Source organism: Coptis chinensis, chromosome 3 (assembly GCF_015680905.1).
Source record: "Coptis chinensis isolate HL-2020 chromosome 3, ASM1568090v1, whole genome shotgun sequence".
Lineage (NCBI taxonomy): Eukaryota > Viridiplantae > Streptophyta > Magnoliopsida > Ranunculales > Ranunculaceae > Coptis > Coptis chinensis.
In genome coordinates, this window is record NC_141458.1 from 3932353 (window position 1) to 3957052 (window position 24700).

Here is a 24700-nt window from a genome sequence, read left to right on the forward strand (position 1 = left end):
GGCCGAAGACTGGAAGAAATTAAAGATCGAAATTCAAATATTTCTACTAGGTATTATACTATTATACTTTTACAGGACCTCACGGGACTATATAGTGACGCCTGACAAGTAGAATAAGCAGAAATGCTATGGAACAATCTCCATTTCTTATGACATAGTAGAGAATCCATGCATCTAGGTTCTATTCCAACCTAATACGAGAAGTAAAAACCTAAGATAATCAAAATTGAGCGCCGCTCGAATGAGATCTAATCTGTGAGCAGTCCATGGAGGATATCCGAACCACAAGTCAGGAAAGAAGCCTCTTCTGATTACTGGCTTTTCATGGCTGAATGTATCAAATGAAAACTTCCCATGATATCTTCCAAAACCACTCTGACCAACACCTCCGAAAGGGATTGTATCAATCAAGTACTGCATGCATCACAACAACATTAACATTAATTTACGATTTGTAGAAAGAAGGGTGGATCAATAGTTTAAGGTGATCAAGACATTAACACTTCAGTCACTTTATGAGTCATTAGATTCATGTGACAGCACTGATACAGCTTAATTTGGTGTTCACATTGTTTTCTTTAGAATCACAATGGCATACAGAAAAAAAAAAATGAAAGGTCGAAAGTGGCGTAAGTACAGTGGTGACTGATAGTGTGTTGAGAAGTAACTTATCCATGGCTGAAATCCCACACTAGTTCTTAAAGTAAATGACTCGGAAATGATAGGGTGTTGAGAATTACTTGAATAATGGAATCATTAAATACCAAGCATCCAGAAGATGTTTCAGAAATCATCCTTGTTTTTAGAGCTGCATTGTTGGTGAAAACGTAAAGCGCAAGAGGCTTGGGCCTAGAGTTTATGAAATCAATACTGTCTCCAATGTTCTTCAACTGTAAAAACAACAAAAAGATTTGTTGAGTTCAACTGTAGAAATTCCATGAATCGTTTCCACTTAATGGAAATCCATCTATGTCACCCTATAAATGAGTACGTAAAATTGTGAAAAGTACCATAAAAATGGATTTTCAGGGTCAGTAAAAGATATTATTAAATGATACAATGATAGATAATATATGAAAAGTCCAAAGTAATCGAAATCTTACAGTGATTATTGGAAGAAGAGGACCAAATATTTCTTCAGTCATGATATCAGATTTAAGGGGTGGGTCCAACAAAATTGTTGGCTCAATGAACCTACAGAGTGGTTATAGAACTGTCATTAATCCTTGTAACAATAATTCAGTCAAGAAAAGAAGCAAGTATGAGCACAGAAAGTTAGATAGGTTTTTAGGAGTTTTTACAGATTTTCCTCATCAAATGAACCACCATAGACGACAGAAGCTTTCACTTCCTCGTCATTTAGAAAATTCTTTAATCGTAGAAAATGTTGTTTGTTGATGATCCTCGACAGGCTATTTATTTCTCTTGGGTTCTCGCCAAACAGTTTCTTGATACCTACCTTCATAGAATCAACCTGAAGAAGGCGAGGTTATGTCTAGCTTTCAAACATCATCATAACTAGATAAGGATAAAAGACTTTCATTTGAATGAAACACTGATCAGCAACTATTTGTATTGTTCTTACCAGTACAGGTGCAAACTTTTCATCCACAAGTAGATAATCAATTCCTATACACGCTTGACCGCAGCAGGAACCATATTTTCCTCCAAGTAATCTTTTTATGGCAACCTAGTGATCATAAAATTTTAAATTGTGAGTTCTGTATGACCATTTTCCCTTGGTGTACTTTTGATCATTTCAAATAACACTCGAGGAAAGTAGTAAAGTACCATTTAACGACTTTTGCATTCCGCTATATGAAAAAATACTACCTTTATATCCATGGAATTAACAAGGGAATCAATGACAGCAGGGCACTTTCCTCCCAACTCTAGAGTAACAGGAGTTAGATGCTTTGCAGCTGCAGTCATGACAGCACGTCCAACCCGTGGACTACCTGCATTAAAAGTTGTTGTTAATACACACTATTAATATTCTTTTACTACTTCATAAGTTCATATCTTTAAGCTTCGAAGAAAGCAAGTGGGATTTGTAACAAATTTAGTACAATTACAATATACACGGTGGCAAAATACCTTTAGATATGAGGAATTTTTTAAAAGACTTCAAAATGCACGTTACGATGATATTCACCTGTGAAAAAAATCTTATCCCATTTCTTCTCTAGCAGTTGCCCAGCAATAGTCACCCCTCCTTCAACGACCTTTATAGCATTTTTGTCCAAATACAGAGGAATGAGATTTGCTAAAAGAGAAGAACATGCTGGTGCTAGCTCTGAAGGTTTAAGTACCGCTGCATTTCCTGCAGCGATTGCACCAATCAATGGTTCCAAGGACAGGCCTAGATAAGAGAACGAAGTTAGACTATTAATTTTTTGCTAAAGAACGGAGTTAGATCTAACCAAGTTAGATCACACTTAGTAACCTGAAACTCGACCTAATGGTTTCATACACAAGATATGAGACATGTATGATAGCTTACATACTAGTCTATTTAAGAAATAATCCTACGTTTTAACTGAGTTCATAATTTTTTGGCATTCAACTTTCAACATCAAGTGGGCCAACCTTTTTTCGTTGTACATATGATGAGCAAGCTAGCTAGCATATTGAAATAATGAAGATGAACATCTGAAAGGTCATACTGAATTTTGGAAAAGACCATTGCACTCACCAATGGGGAAATTCCAACAGGAAAAAATGAGGACGAGACCAAGGGGCTCCGGCACCAGTTCTGCTGTGGTAGGAAAAGCCGCTGCCGGAAGTTGAATCTGATAAGATACTCTTCAAATGAAAACATTGACAAGCAAAATAAAACGGAACATTCCAACATTTTCATTAGTATAATAGGTCTAAAGTAGATAGACTTGTCTAATTTTTGTACTCGAGGGGGTGTGTCTGCTTCTACTTTATCAACACCAAATAATTCTAGCTAGAAAGAAGTTACAGTTACATAACATATTGGAGCACAACAGTTTGATTCGCATATGAAGATGCTACATTATGTAGAATCGGTGTGATCAGTTACTATACCGATCCAAATGTTATATATCAGACATCGAGAATGCTATATGGTTACTGGGCCAGACTGACTTTCTAATACCCCCATCCATCATAGTATAAAATATTGCTATATATATATCGAGATTTCAAGAACAGATATATAAATATCACGATATATTTAGATATATATGACTGCAAATATCGATGATATTTTAATGATATTTGTGATATTTAGTGATATTTTGTATAGGTAGCAATTTTATTTAATATTTATCATTATATTTTAAATAAATATAAATTATACTAGCTTGTAGGCTCGTGCATACGCACCGGCTCTTTTAAAAATATTTAGTTTTTTAAAAAAAATTGGGACTACCGTTTTAGTAGCTAACCCGTTTTAATTTTCTAACAAATTGTTTTAAATGAAATTTTAAAAACCTAGTTTTTCAATTGGGAGAGAGATCATGTTTTAATTAGAGAATAATTCCCCTTTTAATTAGATATGATAGATTTTCCGGGGAGGAATTCCCATTTTAATAGGAGAATGATTCTCGCTTTAATTAAAAGTGTTAGAATTTGTTTTAATAGGATAGGAATTTCCGTTGTAAAAAAAGATTTTCGTTTTTCAAATAGGAGAGAAATTCTCGTTTTAATAGGAGATGATATGAAATTTTAATAGAGCTCGAAAAATACTCTTTGTGGGAGCTTTAATATTAAGACTAGCTTATAGGCCCGTGCATACGCACCGGCTCTCTTGATAATATTTAGATTTTTTATAGAAAATTGGGACTACCATTTTAGTCGCTAACCCGTTTTAATTTTCTAACAAATTATTTTTAATTAAGTTTTAAAAACCCGTTTTTTCAATTGGGAGAGATATTCTGTTTTAATATGAGAAGGATTCCCACTTTAATTAAAAGTGCTAGAATTTGTTTTAATAGGAGAATAATTCCCGTTATAATAGGAGAGAAATTCTCATTGTAAAAAATGATTTCTATTTTCAAATAGGAGAGAAGTTTATGTTTTAATAGGAGATGACCTAGAATTTTAATAGAGCTCGAAAAATACCCCTTGTGGGAGCTTCATGTTCAACAATCATAACTATGTACATATAAAAAATTTCAAACAAACCGTGATTCCCGTTTTAGTCGCTAACCTATTGTAATTTCATAACAAATCGTTTTAATTAAGTTTTAAAAACCCGTTTTAATTTTCTAACAAATTATTTTAATTAAGTTTTATAAACCCATTTTTTAACCCCGTTTTAATAGTTGACTTAATTTAGAAATATAATTTCCGTTTTAATAGGAGAATGATTTTCATTTTAATTAGATATACTATATTTTTCCGTTTGAGTGACTTGAGTGACTTGAGTGAGGGACATTTCAGTCTTTAGCCTTGTTATTTCCGTTTTTAGCTATATTCGTGGATAAGCTTTCCCTTCCCCTCGCTTCCTCGAGGGAAAACTTTCCATTTTAAATGGGTTGATCGCTCTTTTTAGCCGTTGGACCGAGGCCTCCGGGGCTCCCTCTGCGGAGATCCATTCCTTTAAACAAGTCCTTATGGAGAAAGCCACGCTTTTTGTCCATGGGGTTTCTTGAACCTCGAGGTACCACAAACTCAATCACGACCATTATTCGAAAAGGTGGTAATCGATGTGAGACCTTCCAAATCCTATCAAATGCGGTTTAAAACCAAAATATGGAAGGAATATAGACACTTCTTTGCTGCCATTCCAGAAGACAAGGTGAGTTTCCTACTATTTCACTTATTGAAGAGGAAGTTGATAAAGGGATAAAGTTTTGTTCTCATTGTTGGCGATTAGATATGAACAAAGTTGATTTGGATCGTATAAGAACTTTGGTTCGCCTTCATTGGAAACCAGTTGGTTTTGTTCAAGTAACACCACCGGGAAGAGGGCATGTCATGTTCAGGTTTGACAAAGTTTTTCAAAAAGATTTGGGATCAAGGCTCCCGGATCTTTGACAAACAAATCTTGAGGTTAGTTAAATGGATTGAACTTCTCCAAATGCTTTGCAGTGTGGGTTAGATTTCCGTGTCTTAGTCCGAGTAATCGGGAAGTGAGAAACTTGTTGGCTCTTGGAAAGGCTATTGGCAAGGCCAATCCATGTAGATGAAACTATTTATAAACGAGAGCTAGGCTACTATGCCGCTGTATATGTTGATTTGGATCCATCAAAGCCGGTTCCCCGACAAAATATGGGTAGAATCTAAAAAGCATGGAGTAGGCTTCTGGCAAACTGTTAAACTGGGGAAAACTCCTGAATTTTGCAACCATTGCAAAGGGGTTGGGCATTCAGTGGCTCGATGTAAATTCCTGAAGAGTGATTTGGAGAGAGATAAGGCAATAAAGAGAAATCACCCGTGGTTCGTATGTTGATAAGGAAGCATTAACGTCCAATGTGGTAGTAGATGTCGATTTGTCTATCATGAGTAAGAACCAGAGGAAGAGGTGGAGAAGGAAAAACACAAATGGTGCAAGTTCTTCTGGTAGTAAAGAAAATGGGGTTGCTCTCGGTATTTCAACCGAAAATGCGAGAAAACTTCAAGGTAGTTCCTAGTGAAAATCAAATCGACAAGCAAGGTGAATCCGAGGAAAATGCCATTCAAATCGAACCCGAAGGTGGTACTAGCATGGTGGTTGCGAAGCTATACTAAACTTAATGGATGGGCAGAACAAGTTTTTGCCTAGTAAGGAATTGGTTGTTGAAACAAGTGTTGAGATCCTTCCCTGTATTGATGTGGTTGAAGCCATAGGGCATGGAAGTGAACAAGGTGCATGTGAGATATCTCCTGAAGGTATACTTGAAATTGTTCAGCAAGGGCCTACTGAGGCCTCTCAAGTCGAAATTAGCCAAGTACAAGGGAATGTACACTCTGAGCCAACAGGGCCTACTGCATGTACAAGAGTTCAGGGGGTTGAACCAGATGGTGATGCTGGTGTCCATACGATAAAAGCAGTTGAGTACCAGATTGTTCCCACAGTGGACGCAAACATGATCATAATACCTGCTGCTCCACTGGACGTTAGAAACAACTTTGAGGCTATTGCTATGGTCGAGGAGGACAATGAGAGTTCACAATCTCAGGAGTTTCTTCAAGCTGCTTGGAAGGGCCTTACTATGAATCCTAACACTGGAGAGAATTCCATAGGAAAGAAGAAGCAAAAGTCAAAGGGGCATAAGAATCCTCCCGTCCTCCCTCCGCACTAGATGTCAAAATCAGGTGCACTCTACCCCTCAACATCTAAATGAAGATAATATATTGGAATGTTAGAGGGCTTAGAAAACTTAATGCTATTGATAGATTTCACCGGGACTCATGGCCCGATTTATATTCTTGAACCGATGATCTCACCTCAACAGGGGTTACTTAGCTAGGCCGTGGGTATAGATTATTATGAGAATCCTATTATACACAATGATAGAATTAGAACTAGTAACTTATGGATCTTTTCAAAAAGGAGTTAATGTTTCTTTGCTTTATACTTTCAACATATTACTCAAGCTTTTGAGAACCGCTTTATCTCCTTTGTACATGCAAATTGTTCTTTGGTTCGAAAAGAATTCGTGGGAAAGTTAAAGCTTTTCAATGGCATAGCCCCGCTCATTCATTGGGGACTTCAATGCAGTTCTAAGATATGAGGAAAAGAAAGGAGGTTTCTTCCTAATAGAACTTCTATGAATTATTCCCAACTCTTGTAACCCCGATTGAGAGCAACCGTGAAGGATTAACTTTTACTTGGTGCAACAAAGTACAAGTAGAGTTTTAGCTTAAATTGGACAGAAATTTTTATAATGATCTATGGAATCTTAAATTTGCTGGTTGGAGATACAAAGCATGTGCTAAGCAAATCATTCTCCCTTGCTCTCGGGCTACATGCTCACGCCCCTAAACCTCACAATATTCCATTCAGATTTCAAAAGGCATGGATCTCTCACCCTACTTTTATGGAGATAGTTAGAGAAAGCTGGTCTCAAGAAATGGTTGCTCCACCACTTCTACGAAGTTATTAAGAAGCTACAAAGACCAAGGGTGTTCTAAAGACATGGAACATTGAGATTTTCGGGTCATCCGGGGTGAGTATTCGAAAAGGCTCAACATGAACTTTTGAGTGCTCAGATTTTTGGTTGTGGATAATGAAGATGAAGACATGATTTCTCAAGTAGTACATAAAGAATGGCTGGTCGATGAGGCAAGAAACAATAGAGCTACTTTGTGGAAGCAGAAAAGTAGGATAAAAATGATGTTGAGGGTGACTAAACTCGATACTTTCACAATCTGTACAAGATTAGACAAGGGGCATCCTTTATCATTTCAAGATGAAGAGGGTGTTACAATGACCGACTGAGCAAGCACAAATCAAGGATCACATTGCAAGCAATTTCTATGAAGCCAAGTTCAAACATGTCCTTACTCATCAAGATCCTCAACTCATGGATTTGATTCCAAAGCTGATTTCCTGAGGATGAGAACTACAATTTGTGTAGAATTCCGGACTACATGGAAATACAACATGCTATATTCAAGATGGACTCCAATAGTTCCCCGGACTGATGGCTTTCGGGTCATTTTTTCACAACCGGGAGTATTGTTAAGCGAGATGTGTGTATTGCCATACAATCCTTCTTCATTCATGTTGTTGTTCCAGGGGGTCTTAATGCCAACTTTATCACCCTCATTCCTAAAGAAAAAAAGGTGCAAAAACTCAGCCAATATAGACCCATTTGTATGGGGAATTTTCTTATGAAAGCCATCACCAAGATCATGCAAAGCTTAATGAGATTGCTTCTAAGATCATTTCTAAAGCATTTTTGTACCTTCTCGATGCTCTCAATCAACCATTGGTCTTGCCTCGAACTTTTTAATGATTACACATCAAAAGACATGGAGGTAATGTGGCTATTAAACTTGATATTTCCCAAGCTTATGACTCTATGAGTTGGGAATTTCTCTTTGAGGTTCTCTCTAGGTTGGGCTTCTCCCATATTTGGTTAAAATGGCTTCATGCAATTATGAAATCTGCTCGAATTTCTATTCTTGTTAATGGTGGTCCCATTGGTTTTTTTCCTATGCAAAGAGGTCTCAAACAGGGTGACCCTTTTGTCCCCGTTGCTCTTTTGCTATAGCGAAAGATGTTCTTAGCAGAGGCTTGCACTCGTTAACTCAGCATAACAAGATTAAACCTCTTACTTTTGTTAGAGGTCTTGCAGCTCCATCTCACCTCTTATTTGCAGATGATATTATTCTCTTCTTAAATGGTGACATTCGAGGTTTCATTTTTTAACCTTCTTGAAGTCTATCACTAGCCTCCTGGCCAAGCTTTGAACAAGACAAAAAAGCAAAATCTTTATGGGAGGCTTCACTCAAAGAAGGAAGGATAAAGTGATTTATGAATTTGGTATTCTTTGAAGGGACCTTGCCCCGAAAAGTATTTGGGAGTTCCCTTAGACCAAAAGAGAGTCACTAGATCACCGGTTTCTGGATAGAATCAAGAAGAAATTGACTAGTTGGAAAGGGTCTATGATGTCGTTTCAAGGAGTAATCCTTATTAAATCTGTCCTTAATAGTATCCCTCAGTACAATATGTCCATTTACAAATGGCCATCTTCTATCATTATAGAAGCAGAGAGAACTATGAGGAACTTCCTATGGACCGGTGATCCGTCAAGGTCGAGGGCCACAACAATCAGTTGGGAGAAAGTTTGCAAACCACTCAACGGCGAGGCCTTGGCATTAGAAGATTACGAGATATTAACTCTTCTATGCTAATGAAACTTGCATGGAGAATTTTAACCTGAAGTGGATGATTTTGCAACATTCATGAAGTGAAATACTTCTCTAGGGATGGAGATACTTGTCAATACTACAAAGCATCTTCAATTTGGCCTAATCCTAGAAGTAAAATCTAGGAGCCAATGGGTGATTGGTAATGGCGCTTAAAGGCGATCTCATCGAGATAACCGCTCACCGACCTCTCTTCAAACATCTCTTGAACTCACTCTCCCAAATCGGGAAGGGCTTTAATGCAAAGGTTAACTCTATCCTAGTTAACAACAATTGGTCCATTCCTCCTATTTTACAAAATATGTTGGATGCAAAATGTCCGAGTATTGATAATGTTCATAGAGGAGCCTCTCGAACATGAAGATTATATGGTCCGGTCTCCGGACACTCACGGTAGATTCACTTGTAAATCTGCCGACTCCATAAGAAGGAAAGCCAACCCAATTGGGTTTGGGCAAAGAGTATCCGAACTCCCATATTCACCGAGACTAGCGGCAAATGCTTGGAAGCTCATTCAGAATCAGTGCGCAACCCGATAGTATGGTTCAAAAAAGGGTGTTCATCTTGCTTCTTCATGCAGATTATGTAAGGTTGAAGTGGAAAACCTTCAACATATACTAAATGTTCATTCTCCGAGCTTTATGGCATTGGACTACAAGCAGATTTCAGATTTCTATGAACTTCAATAGCTTTTTACTTGAAGCTATTAGAGTCGCAAAGACTTTGGAGTCCAAGATTGAAACATCTTTGGCACTTTCGGCAGTTGCTAGTACTTTGGTATCTTTGTGGAAATTGAGAAATAGTATCCATTTTGAAGGAAAGCCAAGGGACATGAACATGTGTAAAGCCCTCGATTAGATATCAAGTCTATACTAAAAGGCCTTTTCCTTTAATAATGAAAGAGATAAATTTGTGGGTGCTGCTTGGAATGTTTCTTTGAGACCGCACCAAAGACCTAATATCAAACAAGGCATTTGGCTACCTCCCGAACCGTTTCAAGATTAACACCGATGGAAGTGCTTTGGGCAACCCAGTCCAAATGGATTAGGGGTAAGTTTCGAGATCATGAAGGTGGGTTCAAGCTCACATATTGGAGATCCATTGGAGTAGATAACAACTATAGGGCTGAATGTCTAGCCATTCTTGAAGGAGTAGAACTGCCTATCACTTTCGAGGATGGTCATTAGTCCGGTAGAATCGGATTCATTCTTGGGCGTGGCATTTGGATCTAACTTTCTACCATGGGACATAACACCAAGATGGACAAATTGTCTCACGACAACTTCAAAGATTTCAAAATCACTCACATATGGAGGGAAGGAAACACTACAGCAGATTTTCCAAAGTCGGAGCTAGACTTACAAATACAAATGCTCAAGTGGTCAATGGTAAGCCCGACCGGTTAAGAAATGGGAAATGCCTTATGGGGTGTTTTTTAGATACTAATGAAAGGATCAGACTTTCCTTCGTGGGAAACAGAGTGCATGAGAGCTTGAATCGGGGAAGATCTCTTCCCTACACCATGTAACTTCTTTTATTTATATTTATTCATTCTTACCTAGCAAAAAAAAAAAAAAATAGGGAAGGAATTCCTGTTTTAATAGGAAAAAGATTACCATTTTAATTAGAAGTGTTATAATTTCTTTTTTCTAATAGAGGAGGAATTTTTGTTTTAATAGGAAATTGAGTCCCGTTTTAATAGGAGATGATGATGTGGAATTTTAATAGAGCTCGAAAAATACCCTTTGTGGGAGCTTTAATATTAAGATATAGAAGTGTGATTCTCATTTTTAATAGGAGAAGGATTCTTATATGAATTGGAATTGTTAGATTTTTCTTTTTCAATAGGGGAGAAAGTTCCATTATAATAGGAGAAGGATTCCCGTTTTAATTAGAAGTGTTAGAAATTCTTTTTTCAATAGGAAAAGAATTCCCATTTTAATAGGAGTTGACGATATGAAATTTTAAGAGAGCTCGAAAAATACCCTTTGTGGGAGCTTTAATATTAAGATATAGATATAGATATCATGATTTATCAAGAAATATCCACAATATCGATGATATTTATCTATATTTTGGATATATCAAAGATATTTGTATATAAAACAATGTCAAATATCCCTAAAGAGGAGGATATATCCACGATACATATCCATAAATTAGGAATCAATATTTTGCTATCTCCTGATATTTTGTACTATGCCCCCAATGATATGTTCTTTAGGTTTTGCCAGAAAGTCGCCCTAGCCCAGTGGGGGGGAAGGTTGCCAATGGAGAGTTTAGTCCCAAATAACAACTAGTGTTAAAGTCGGAACATGTAAAAGAGAAACAGGTTGTCAATTCATAGGTAAGTTCCGCATAGACACATTTATACCTTTCAATTTGCAATTCATTCCGATCCTGTCACTTTAAAAGAGGTATACCAATTTTCTTCACTCTCACTCCTCATCTCATCCATTTGATTCAGTCGTAAAAGGAAAATAATAAGTTTAAACATTTCATGTTGAATCTGACAGACAAGATGGGAAGTGAGCATGAACGACTTTAGAGAGAGAATAATTTCATGGCATAGACCCATAGTTGTGAACTTGCGATCACCAAAAATTCCTTTTACTTTCCTTTGTTATTGTTTATAATAGTTGATGCTATCAAGAGGAAAATCCTATAAGCAATAATAGAAAAGCAACACACCTTTTTTGGAGCCATCCATTGTTTTAATCCCTTCAGTGCATAGTTTGTAGATTTGATGAGGATTCCTACCTGAGAGTGTCAGGAAAAGATTTCAAAAAAAACAAAAAAAAACAAGTATACAAAATAAAATAAGCCAGATTAAACTAATTACATATTAATCTCAACGAACATATGCGATTATGAATTAAGGAATGTCATACACAAGTTTCTACTTATTACTGTAATTATTAGTGTACAAGGTAAAGTTCATTGCAATAAGCCCTTCATCATATCAAATTATACTTAAATTCATCAAAAAGCAAATCTACTAGCTCTATTGTTAAACTGTTTGGCCGAGCACCAATTATGGAATTGAAGTTGTAGCCGTGGTATTGATTTGAGAATCCCAAGTTAGCTAGATGCTGAAAAAATTCCTTTCTCTATATAGGAACAAGTATGCGAACCGTGCTACTCTAACATCTCTTCGTATAGTATGATTTTTGTCGCTCTAACATCTCTCGGATACTATGATTTTTTAAATTCTAGTTCTAATCTAAAAAATAATATAAAAATATTAGGAGGGGGGGAATATAATTTCAGTGACATGAAAGAGATTTTCTAAATTATTTTAAATAATATGAAGTTAATTCTAATTTCAGTAAAGTGAGAGAGTTTTTTGCAAATTGTTTAAAAAGAAAGGAGTTGATTAGAATAATTAAGAGAGGTGATTATAAAATCTTAAAATAGATAGATTAGAAATACACTGTTCAGTTGAGAAGTGTGGCTCCTAAAGACCCGACTATCATATAGTGTAGAAATGATGCAAGAAAGCAAGTGATGGCTAGATAGCATGGTTTGTGTTTGCTTGAAGTACCTTGACGCATAACAGAACTTACGAACAGATTTGAAATTAACAATGTAAAGCATTGCCATTCCTGATTGAGGGTGATACTCAACTAGAGCTAACACTTCTTCGCAACCATAAGTCGGGGTTCTTTGAGATCTGAGTGTTTAGGGAAAAACTGAATTTTCTCCTCTACATCCTGATTAAGAATGATCACCTAAACTACCTCTCAGTCTATGATAAAGGCGACAGAAATGCACGACATACCAAATTTGGATTAACACAGAGTTACACTAATTAGAACTTACTCAACGTTTTTAACTCAAGTAAATCAAAAACCAAAAATATAAATAAAAAGAGCTCCCAAGGGTGGATTGGTGCAAATTAGATAACAGCGTACAAAAAATTTGCACTATATAGGTTCATTAATATTTCGTCTTTCCGTGCACGTTAAGACTATGTATCTAATTCAACCAAGTATCCTTAGTATGATTCTTGTGATATGAGAAGGTATGGTTCTTTACTTAAATTAAAGGTACGCGATCTTTAGAATTTTCCCAGCATATATATATATATATATATATATATATATATATATATATATATATATATATATATATGCAAACCGTGCTACACATCGATTTCCTTAAGTCTTACCCACCTTTCTAGATCGATAGTTAGTATGGTTTCTTTGGATTATAATTGTAAATCGTAATTGTAATTATATAGGAAGGACTCATTTATTTATTTTTTTAAAACAAAATGGAAAATAATTATGTTATTTAAGTGATATTAGGGGGGTTATTTTAAATTATCAATAATAAAATAGGACTTGTTTTAATTTCAAAGTGGGAAATGGGGGTAATTATTTAATTTAAGTGACATTAAATAAGTGTTTCTAAATTATTAATACAAAAAAGACCTTGTTCAAATTATATTAATAAAAGTGGGGCTTATTCTAAATTTAGTGAGGGATAAATTTAATGAGGGAGGTGTTTCTAAATTAAGTAAATAAGATCTAAATTAGCCTACTCGATAGTGGGGAGGGGTTCCTCAAAACCCGGCTATCATATAGTCTATATATATATATAGTGGCGGAGCTAGAAATTTGTTCCAGGGTGAGCCGGTGTGAGCACTACAAGTTTGCGACACAAATTAAATAGTTTGTTTACACATCGATTTGCTTGTTTTTTTTAATGAATTTTAGATAATTATTTTTTACGTAAACAAACAATTGTTAATTTATCCAAGGATTAACATATTTGTTATTTTTGTGAAATCGGACATAGTACATTGATATGTTTGTTAAAAAAAAATTGTATGTTGATACAAGTGTTAAGAGGACCTAAATACGTTGTATGTTTCTGTAATTAAGCATTTATCCAATCATCAATTTATGTTAATTTACATAATAATAGAGATTTCCAATTTTGAAAGTGTAGGATCACAACCACTAATCAGCTAGGTTAATTAGTTTATTGGGCTAAATAATATAATTAATTGGATAGGATAGTTCATTGTAAGTATTTGTTACTCTAATCTTATTAATTTATATATAATAATTTTTGAAGAAGTTGTCTATCTTTAAATCTTTATTTCCCTTTTCTCCTGTTAACATGTGAAATGTCATTTGTTCTAATGTCCATTTCCATATGTTTCTTAACAATTGGAGGAGCATGAGTGATAGGATAAGGCTTACCAGGGTAGTTTTCCTTTTTGCATATGCAAACGTTTTTGTTTTTGTAAATGCACTTATTTTTGTAAATGCACGTATAGAAGTTTAGTGGGTGTGGAGTGTGGACCCATATGTTCCCACAGATAAAACATACTGAAATCAATTGGGTGGAAATTACCATATTCCCTATACACACCTAATATCAAGGCCCAAAATATCGATATCGATGAATATATCGGTGTACCCAAAAACCGATATATATCTGATATTTCGGATATATCCATTTTTTTTGGTAACCAGTCCAAACTATTTAAAATATCGGAAATATCGGATATATATTGGAAATATCGGATTTATATTTTAAAATAGTCAAAAAGTCAACTGATATATATCGATTATATCGGAAATATTGATTATATCGGCGATATAAAGTTTCATATCGAAAATTCCGATATATATCAGAAAAAAAAGATTCTATATTCGGTGGATATATGTCTGAAATATCGATATCGGTGTACCAAAATACCGATATATATCGGCAATATATCGGATATATCGGCGATATTTTGGTCCATGCCTAATATTAGCAAAAGAGAGATTTTATTCTATGGACAAAAAAAACAATAGTGGGTTATTGGTCAAAGTTTTTTACCAAGACTGCAGCAAGTACTAGTAGTATTCTAGCCACATTGTAAATTAATCGAAGCAAAATCGTAGACTTAAAAGTTGAATTAAAGGCTGAACTTTTGTAGATATAATCTCTCCATCATGATGAACATACTCACAAAAATTCAGCTCATTCAAAGAAATCTAACCTTAGAACATGCTCACAAAAATTTTGGACCGTTAGATGAAAAGCTAAAAAATGAACACTAATTTTTATATGGTTAGACATATCCAAATATTATAATTTTTTATGAGAATGATCTTCATGGTGGGGAAATCATTTCTACAAAAAACCAGGCCTTAATTCATTTGTGTGTGAAAAATGTGGTTATAATGTGCGCATAAGAATGTAGCCCTCCCTCCTATATATATAGTCTTTTTCGATAATCCCCCGGCAGCATGCATGTATATAAATTTCAACAACAATATAATTGAGTAGTAATATAACTATAAACAATTTCAGGAGCATTGACAGAGATGCATACCTCATCTCTGTATGCCTCGACATGATGTTTACCCAAGTCGTCATGAAGAGCCTTCAAAATTTCTCCTTCTTTTTCTTTCAGAAATTTGAGCAGACCCTTAAGTTGATCTTTCCTCCAGTTCATGCATTTTGTCTGTCCACTTATGGAGTACTCCTTCAGTTCCTCCAACTCTCCTTCAAAATCACGTACTGTACCCATTTTGTGATATTACGTTTAAGAAAAAATATACACCAAAGGTGGCCAAATTTGTAGTCGAAAAGACCAACAATCAATAATAATATTTTGGCTCATTCATGTTGCATTTATTAGTTCCAACCGTCTTCTCAACTGCCTATAGTGAATGGTCATACTCTAATCAATGCTCAAGAAGTTACTTGGGTAGCACGTTGCAAACTTGCAACACATCAAATATGGTTAACTGTTTATTATCACAAGAAATAAGCCAAAAGGTCCTAATTCCAGTTTTTATCCCTACTAAAACCAGCCGGATTTACAAATCATTGATTAGGACAAGTTAGACATGTTAATCACTAATAAAATTGGTTTTTTGTTTTTAATCATTCAAAAGGACAAGTCCATATTGACTAGCTCGACTTTTTATTTTCCTTTTGTTCCAATTATACCCTTCTATGTTTCGTATATAAATCATTCATTTGAACTAGAAACAGAAAAATTAGAAAAACCACCGAGCGAAGCCAAGCGAAGCAAAAAGAAAACACAAGATCGATTGTTTTCGATTGAAGATTAAAGCTGAATATGGAGATTCTAGATTTCATTTGATTCGATTTGAAGGTTTGTCTCAACTTTATTATTCAAATCGAAATTGATTCGATTCGATTTTTATTTTGATTCATTTTATTTGTTTGTTGAATTGGAAGGTTTTTTCATTGTTTTTTTTTTTGTTAACTATCTTATATACGTGGCTCATTTGCGCCAAGTTGCGTCATGTATTTAAATCTCTTCGTGGATATAATTTTTTGAGTATGCATTGACAACTGTGCATATCACATTTTTTTTAATGATGCATGTGTGGTTGTTTGATTTTGCAGTGCTATGGACTTTAGTGTGGTAGGTGTTTTTTGTTATAAAGGTGGTTCGTTGCACATTCGTATCGGGTTAGAAACTTGTTTGGATGATCTTGAACGTGAATTGAGTGACAAGCTAGTGGTGTGATTTGGGTTCGAATTCCTTTAATTTGTCTTTTTTCCGCGATGGCAAGGGCAACATGATTAAGACCGATGCAGAGATAGATTATTTGACATGTTATTGTTTTGCAAATAAAGAGTTAAATGTGGAGGTTAAAGTTGTTTGTAGCATGCATGTCTGCTCTTGGTTGTAGTGTTCCTACTCTTGTTTGTAGTAGCTATGTTCCGAGTGAATCTAGTAGCTCAAACTCATTGGTGGGTGGTGCTTGTGGGAATGGTGAGTATAAGACAATTGCTTGGGTGTATAATTTTAGTCGGGGTGTTAGGCAGAGGTTTGAATTAGGTGTGGCTGAATTTCGTTTAAAAGTTATCGAGTTTTCTATTGCCATTGGGTATATTAAGTATAAGTTCACTAAGAATGACAAGTGTAGAGTTATATCTATTTGTGGGAAGCGATTGGAGTCAAATTGTTTATGGTTAATCCATGCCTCGGATAATTTTGGTGCATTTGCAATTAGGAAAATAAACCCTATTCATACTTGCTGGTTTGCATGTAAAGACTATAATAATCTTCCAATGACTAGTAATCTTGTGAAAAGTTTGAGAACAATAATTTGTTACTTTAAAAAGGAGTATGAGTTGACTATGAAGAATCATGCATGTTGCCTATATGGGGAAACAATTGGCTTTAAAGGAGTTGTATGGTGAGGAATGTATTTCTTACCACCAGTTGGTCTGGTATACAGAGGAGTTGATGAGAAGACACCGTCCCTAGGAATTATGTTGACCTACAAATAAATAAGAAGACATGTAAGTTTGAGTGGGTATTCATAACCTTTGAGGCTTGCATTCATGGATTCAAGTATTGACGTCCTATGGTGTATTTAAACGGAACATTCTTGAGTACAAAGTACAAAGGTTGCTTGATGGTGGCAACCGCGAAGAACGGTGATCAAGGTATGCATTTGCTATTTTAGTTCAATTGTTTTCCTTTTTGTTTACTGTCTGGGGTAAGGTATGCACAGAGTTTGTACACACCATAACATTTTACTGTAAAAGTTGATACTATGTTCTTTTATTTATTTAGGTTTATATCCTCTGGTCATGGGTGTAGTTGATGGTGAAGATGAGGCTAACTAGTATTGGTTTCTTGATAAGTTTATTAAAGGGGTTTTTGGATACGAGAGGAGGCATACATTTTTAAGCGATCAGCACCATGGGCTGTTTGTTAACATTCCGCTAGTTTTCCCAGGTTCATATTATAGCTTATGTATTTGGCACTTGAAGAACAACTTGAGAGCTGCTTTGTCAAAGATTGGTTCAGTTAGTAAACACTTAGTCAAGTTATTCTCCGATTGTGCATATGCTCCCACACACGACAAGTTTCAAGAGAAAATGGTTGAGCTTTGGACAATTGGTGGTGATCAAGTGGATAGAATTTTAGCTAGGGTTCCTTTGGAAACCTGGGCAAATTCATGTTTTTGCGGTTCAAGATATGGGGAGATGTGCTTTTCACTGGCAAAGTGTTTCCATAGTTGAGTAAAAGACAAGCGTTTTCTCCCCATCACCTCCATGTTAGATCAATTAGAAAGAAAATGATGAGTATGGTGACTGAGTGGAGGAAGGATTCTAAGGGTTGGGCTACCATTCTTTGTCTTCAAATAGAGCTAATGTTAGCCGAGAGGATTGAGGAAGCACGGTCTTTGGATGTGATAAGGTCTGATGAGTATGTGGTCCAAGTGATTTCAAAAAGTAATGAGTATCGTGTTGACTTGATATCTAGAGACTGCACTTGTAATAATTGGAAGATAGACGGTTTCCCTTGTATTCATGCAATTGCATCCATCTTGTGCAGTGGGGAATATGTTTATGGCTATATTGATATTGTCTTCCACACCTCGTCATTTTATAATTGCTACTCTCACGGTATTAGTGCTATAGATAACCATGAAATGCCAAAGGATATCCCCGACTTCCTTCAAGTGTTACCACCAAATGTCAAGAGGGGTCTTGGCAGACCATGTTCTAACATAATTGAGAATACGGGTGTGATGCGCAACAAACGTCATAAGTGCCGAAAATGTCATTCGGCGGACATCCACAATCGCAAGACTTGCACTGGGGAAAGGAATATAGACCAAAGGAATGAGGGGGAAAGGAGTGAGGCATTCTGATGTTGCAATTATTTTTTTCCAATGTCAGTAAACATAGAGGAAGTTGCACATACATTCAAGTAAACATAAAGGATTCTCTATTGGATATTCTGTCAGAATTCAATAAAAATTCATTCAGTTTGTTGGTTCCATTTTTTTTTTACGTATTTATCCTAGAATTTCATCTCCTGTGAGTCCACATTATTTTTGTATGTGAGAGGGTATGCATAGTTTTCAATGCACACTTGAAAGGGTACACACGGACTTTGGTGCATACCCTCTTTTGGGTGTGCATTGACAGTTTTTGCCTTTTGGTGGTGGTAGTTCATCAACAAAAACTAATTGTCAGTGACCACAATACATACACACAACCATCTCAAGCTGCATTGAAGCAAATCCATGAGGAAAGACAAGTAGTGTGGTTGAAACATTACCAGTTAATTCATAAACAATGTATCCTGCACTGATATGGTATGCACCAGAGATTTTTTTTGTTTGTTTTGTACAAAGCCACAACATGTAGACTTGGTTAACGCACAATGCAATACTTATACTATATTCAATTGCATGAATTAAATTCATTAAAAAAAATATATAAATGTAAACTAAAGATTGTAACATTCATTAAAAAAGTACTTGTTTTCAACTTAAATTCATTATCCAACAAAAACATACATCAGTGACACTTGAAAGTTGCAACTAACATTTTCAACTACAATTTCATCCATTCGGCCAACATACATTTCCACAATCAAATTCCTGTGTTCGTATTGAATTTCGCTTACAGTTTTTGTTCTTCTTGTTTCTTCATTTCTTCTTTTTCCACTTTTTCAACCTCCAACAAGAGTTGTTTCTCAAACTCTTTATTACAATAGGATTCCATTGTCAGTTGTGATAGCAAATTCCAGCTTATTGGAGGGTCATTGAGTAAGCGGACTGCAAAGTCACATCGCATCTAAAGTGCATCTTCTCGGGTGAATTCTTTAAAATAATTAGTCTTACTTTTCACTACATATTCCATCACTTGCATATGTACAATCCTTAATCAGTCCTAAATTGCATTATAGAGAAAAAAAAAAGTTATAATTTATAACAAAATAATAGTCAAAGAATGATTTTCAAAAGATGCTAATTTTATGGATTATTAATGTACTTTCGCTATTTCCTGTTGAGGACAATCACCAGTGGCTATTTTGTTTTCTTTAATGAGCTGAGCCATCACATTCCCCTCCCTTTGAATACGCTCGTTAATGGCCTCTATTAGTTTCCTTTTCTATTTTACAACAAGCAATTTTGTTAGTTTTCAAACAATATGCTAACGTTGTTTGACTTCTCCATCATGTTTTGCCTTTTGAGTTTCTGCATAAGTATTGAAGAAGCATTTATAAATCTAATGTATGCACTTATAACTGTGCATACCATGATTTTATCAACTGAGAAAAATAGCAATACAAATCTATAACATGCACTGATAAATGTGCATACCGTGATTTTTTTTTTAACTGAGCGAAACAACATTATAAATCTGATGTATGCACTCATAACTGTGCATACCATGATTTTTTCAACTGAGCAAAATAGCAATACAAATATATAGTATGCATTGATAACTGTGCATAATGCGTTTTTTTTTCAACTGAGCGAAACAACATTATAAATCTGATGTATGCACTCATAACTATGCATACCATGATTTTTTCAACTGAGCAAAATAGTAATACAAATCTAAGTATGCACTGATAACTGTGCATACCGTGATTTTTTTTCAACTGAGCGAGAAACAACATTGTAAATCTGATGTATGCACTCATAACTGTGCATACTATGATTTTTTCAACTGAGCAAAATAACAATACAAATCTATAGTATGCACTGATAACTGTGCATACCGTGATTTTTTTTTTCAACTCTACCAAAATACTCATATGAACAGGCAAATAAACTTTGTTATGAATAGGCAAAATAAATATTAAGAATAAGCATAGAACACATGCAGATTTGGTGTGCACGGTTGTCAGTGCATACCTAAATTCGTGAACACCTGAATTTAGGTATGCACAGCAGTGCGTGCATACCCAAAATTGTCACAAGAACACATGAAACAATTTAATTTTGATGCATATTAAAATGAAATAAAAATTTGAGATGCAAATTTGTTACCACGAGTGTTTCTTCACTCTCAGTTTCTCCATCATCATCATCCTCAAAACCTTCTTCCACTTCATCAAATTCACTCTCTTCATCGTCATTTTCTGTGTCATCTACACTTCCGACATCTTCGTCATTTTCTTCGCCTTCTAAATTTTCTACAAATTGTGTGAAATGTTCAGCACAATAAGTTTTACCTTCCAACATAGTAAATTTAGCATGAATCTATTTTACAAACTTTCTCATTATCTTAAGTTTATTCTTCTTTGATTTATTCTTGTTGTTCTTCTTCAATTCTGTCATCATTAGTACATTCAATTTGATCACTTTAGATGAAGAAATTGACATCTTCGAGTTCAATTGTGGGTTTTTTAATTTGGAGAAAGTTTTTTCGGTATTTCAATTGCACTCTCGAATTCGGATTTGGGTTTTTGTTTTGGGATATTTTGTGGTATATGAATAGAGATATAATCGTATTTTTAGAGAATTGTGGGGCTATTTGAGTCATTCAATCCCAAAATCAACTATTATCCTAAATAGTGTTTTTAAAATTACAGTGGCCTTTTGGGTTTATTATTTCAAAATTAAATCCTAAACAGTTTTTCCCTCTTTTAATCAAGTCTAAGCATGTGGGTAGTGTGGATCTTCATGTACTTTTATTATTATGACGAATTCACGACCCGTTGTACCACAGTACCAAACTGTATATGTCCGCTCGTAAAAGAAGAGCAAAGAAACCCCACACCAATCAAATCATTCGAAATGTAGCAGTGTTGTAATCAAGGCCCAAAATATTGCCGATATATATCATATTTTTTTGTACACCGACATGGATATATTCGATATATATCAACCGAATATTGATTTTGTTTCCTAATATATATTGTAATTTCCGATATAACGATATATATATCGACCGATATATACGATATAAATTGTTGACTTTGACCGATATTGTTGACTTTGACTAAATATTATTGATTTTGACTGATATATTGATGATATTTCCGATATAATCGACGATATTTTTTATATAATCAATGATATTTCTAATATATCGACATATAAAACAAAATTTTGACTAGTCAACAAAAAAATAGATATCTCCGATATTTCTGATATATATGATATATATCGGTTTTTAGGTACATCAAAATATTAACCGAATTTGATATTTTGGGCCTTGGTTGTAAGTATCTTTATTTTTTTGAGACATCTCTAAAAATTTGACACATCTCTAAAAATTGACACATCTATGACTCTATTAGGCTATTAGCGTATATTAAATTTTCTACATGCACAATTGCACATTAGCACATATCTCCAATATGTGAACAGAACGGGATACGTCAAATGGTTCCATGGGCTTTGATCCAACCTTCATTTGTGACACATACATAATCCATTAATCCTAAATAGTAAAACTCATAGAGCCACTGATAAACCAGCTATTTAGGGATCATTGATCAAACATGTAGAAATTATATATATATATACGCCTTGGCTAGAGTGACATTCTTATAATGACATCCTTATTGTACATCCTATCAAAAAATTTATTTCAACAATAAATTAGTGGCTGATTTTTTGTAGATATATTCTACCCACCATGGATTATATCTCTACAAAAAATTAGCTCAATTCGATATTTCTAGCCTTGTCAAACTTAAAATTATTTCTAGACCGTTAGATAAAATTGCAAACTTAAAACACTATTTTTGACAAAGTTCCACATATTGGATTGAGCTAATTTTTGGTAAGGATATAATCCATGGTGGGTAGAATATATCTACAAAAAATCAGCCACTAATTCATTGTTAAAATGCACTTTTTGATAGGATGTACAATAAGAATGTCATTATAAAGATGTCACTCTAGCCAATATTTGATAAATCGACCAAGCATATATCTTGGTATAAGATATCAATTCCAAAGCATTTAAGTGTCTTAAATTTTGTTCAAGTAAGTTGGCAGAAATCAGTTAGATGCACCTGTAAAATGATATAATGGACTCTATTATTTAGACGATAATTAATATGGGTCTTGTCTTGATCGTCAGATATCCTGGAGAAAAAAACCGACATGAAAACGTTATGGATCTTCGGGCCTTAAAAGGCCGTAGGCCCATTGGGGTTTATGAATAGGCCTTGGTCCAGAACAACTAGTAACACGTGCCAAGAAATTTCGAAATGCCAGATTACATACCAGACATGCCCAGTGTGTTTTGTTTGAATAAAAATCTGCAAAAACACAATTTATTTATTTATTTCGAAGAAGGAAAATGGAAACGTTGATGATAGAGTGCATTCAAAACAGTCAACGTCAATATATGCATCGAAATGCCATTTTACTCTGTGAACGTCTCTGTGCTGAGTTTCCTTCTGAGGTAGTAGATTATTATTATTTTCTAGTGTTGAAATAAGATGTTTAGTTCAGGTGAAACTATCAATTTGTATGCTTAAGTACTTTCCGTGATTCAATTAAATTATCAACATATTATAGATGGGTAATATGCGCAAATGGTGGGATTGTCCTTATAGTTTTTGGGGAGACATGGAACGTGTAAATGTTGACACTTAAAAAGGCTCATTGATCCTAGAGGAGGGCATGCGGAAAAACTAATAAATACCGTTATGCAGGTGTGGGGAAGAGTTGTCTTCTTTTGCGGTTTTCGGATGGCTCCTTCACTATCAGTTTCATTACTACCATTGGGTGAGTGTTTTCTAAAGTGGGTTTTGACTTCAGAGATTTTTTTCCTTTTTCCATATAATTTAAATATATCATGTATTATTTTGCAGCATCGATTTCAAGATAATAACTATTGAACATTTGAACTTGATGGCAAGCGGATTAAACTGCAGATTTGGGATACCGCTGGTCAGGAGCGGTTCAGAACAATTACAACAGGCAGATGTCTGCCTTTGGATTGGGCAACCCCTAAAAAAAAAGAAATTTTACAAATTTGCCATATTACAAGTTTGCCATCAAAGCCCAAGCCCAACAACCAATTCAACCGGTATCGCCAAAATGAACCTTCCGGGTTGTTTTACGTTTACACTCAAACGACCGATCACGTCATGCGAAATAGACACACTCAAACGACTTGGCCGCTTTTTGTTTACACTCAAACGACATGGTGGGTCGCCGTCGCTAGAATGTAAGCAGATCGCGACATGACCATGTCGTTTGAGTGTAAAACGTAAACGACTTGGCCAAGTCGTTTGAGTTTACACTCGCATCGCATTACGACATGACCATGTCGTTTGAGTGTTACTTTGAGTTTGAGTTACACTCAAACTACATGGCCAAGTCGTTTGAGTGTATATTCAAACGATATGGACAAGTCGTTTGAGTGTTACTACACACTAACATCGAACTCTTCGTGTCCATGTCGTTTGAGTGTACACTCAAATGGCGAGTTTGGTGTACACTCAAACGATATGGCGATATGGCGGCGTAGTTTGTGTGTTAGTGTGAGTAACACTCAAACGACTTGTCCATGTAGTTTTTGAGTATACACTCAAACGACTTGGACATGTAATTTGAGTATACACTCAAACGACTTGGTCACGTGTTTGAGTGTACACTCAAACGATGTGGACACGCACTCAAACGATTCCAAATGCACTCAAACGATTTCAATTGAATTAGAAAAATTGAAATCCGATTTAAAAAATTGGGTTAGAAACAACACAATTACATCAATAAAACTACATGCACTCTACACTCTTTATCTGTTATGACATAGTATCTTTATAACCAAGTTAAAACATGTAATCAAACATGCTACATGTAATCAAACATGCTATAAAATCTAAAATAATAATTTGTTTTATATCTAAACTTGTTATTATTATTATTTTTTCAATTGTGAATCATAAACTAGTTTGGGGTTTAGAGTTCAGAGTTCAAGGTTTAGAAATTTCGTACCAACATATTTCACTTAATTATTTGAAATAATAATTTGTTTTATATCTAAACTTGTTAATTTTTATTTTATTTTTAAAATTATGAATCATAAACTAGGTTGAGATTTAGGGTTTAGGGTTTAGAGTTGTTTACAAATTTTGTGCTAACATATT

General features: G+C 35.0%; 2 protein-coding genes and 1 long non-coding RNA gene across 4 annotated transcripts in view; 2 read left to right on the forward strand and 1 right to left on the reverse strand.

The window, feature by feature from the left end:
* Positions 1-10: 10 nt before the first annotated feature.
* On the reverse strand, positions 11-15412 carry LOC147507368 (aldehyde dehydrogenase family 3 member F1-like). The gene is made up of 10 exons (XM_086600091.1): positions 15173-15412; positions 11524-11592; positions 2696-2792; positions 2156-2362; positions 1834-1958; positions 1586-1690; positions 1302-1474; positions 1104-1194; positions 741-890; positions 11-414 (listed from the first exon to the last, which is right to left on the reverse strand). The coding sequence occupies exons 1-10, from the start codon at positions 15368-15370 to the stop codon at positions 175-177; spliced, it is 1455 nt and encodes a 484-aa protein (XP_086456217.1). The 5' UTR covers positions 15371-15412; the 3' UTR covers positions 11-174.
* Positions 15413-15848: 436 nt separating this feature from the next.
* LOC147507369 (uncharacterized) lies at positions 15849-18638 on the forward strand. The gene is made up of 3 exons (XR_015216182.1): positions 15849-15964; positions 16222-17274; positions 17405-18638. It is a non-coding gene; the product is annotated as an uncharacterized LOC147507369 (long non-coding RNA).
* A 4258-nt stretch (positions 18639-22896) lies between these two features.
* HBT (CDC27 family protein) overlaps positions 22897-24700 on the forward strand; it is a 101080-nt gene continuing 99276 nt past the window's right edge. Inside the window, exon 1 of one of the 2 annotated variants that reach the window (XM_086600097.1) lies at positions 22897-23004. In XM_086600097.1, the coding sequence (XP_086456223.1) occupies positions 22900-23004 (105 nt within the window). In that variant the 5' untranslated portion in view covers positions 22897-22899. The remainder of the gene's footprint in view (positions 23005-24700) is intronic. The other variant, XM_086600099.1, reaches the window with a different exon arrangement.

Bases quoted from the DNA above. Each gene is read 5' to 3' on its own strand.
- LOC147507368 (XM_086600091.1), bottom strand. From the start codon at position 15,370: ATGGGTACAGTACGTGATTTTGAAGGAGAGTTGGAGGAACTGAAGGAG. The intron at 11,593-15,172 runs GTATGCATCTCT...TGACACTCTCAG, and splicing joins TCGAGGCATACAGAGATGAG to GTAGGAATCCTCATCAAATC. The intron at 2,793-11,523 runs GTGTGTTGCTTT...GTATCTTATCAG, and splicing joins AATGGATGGCTCCAAAAAAG to ATTCAACTTCCGGCAGCGGC.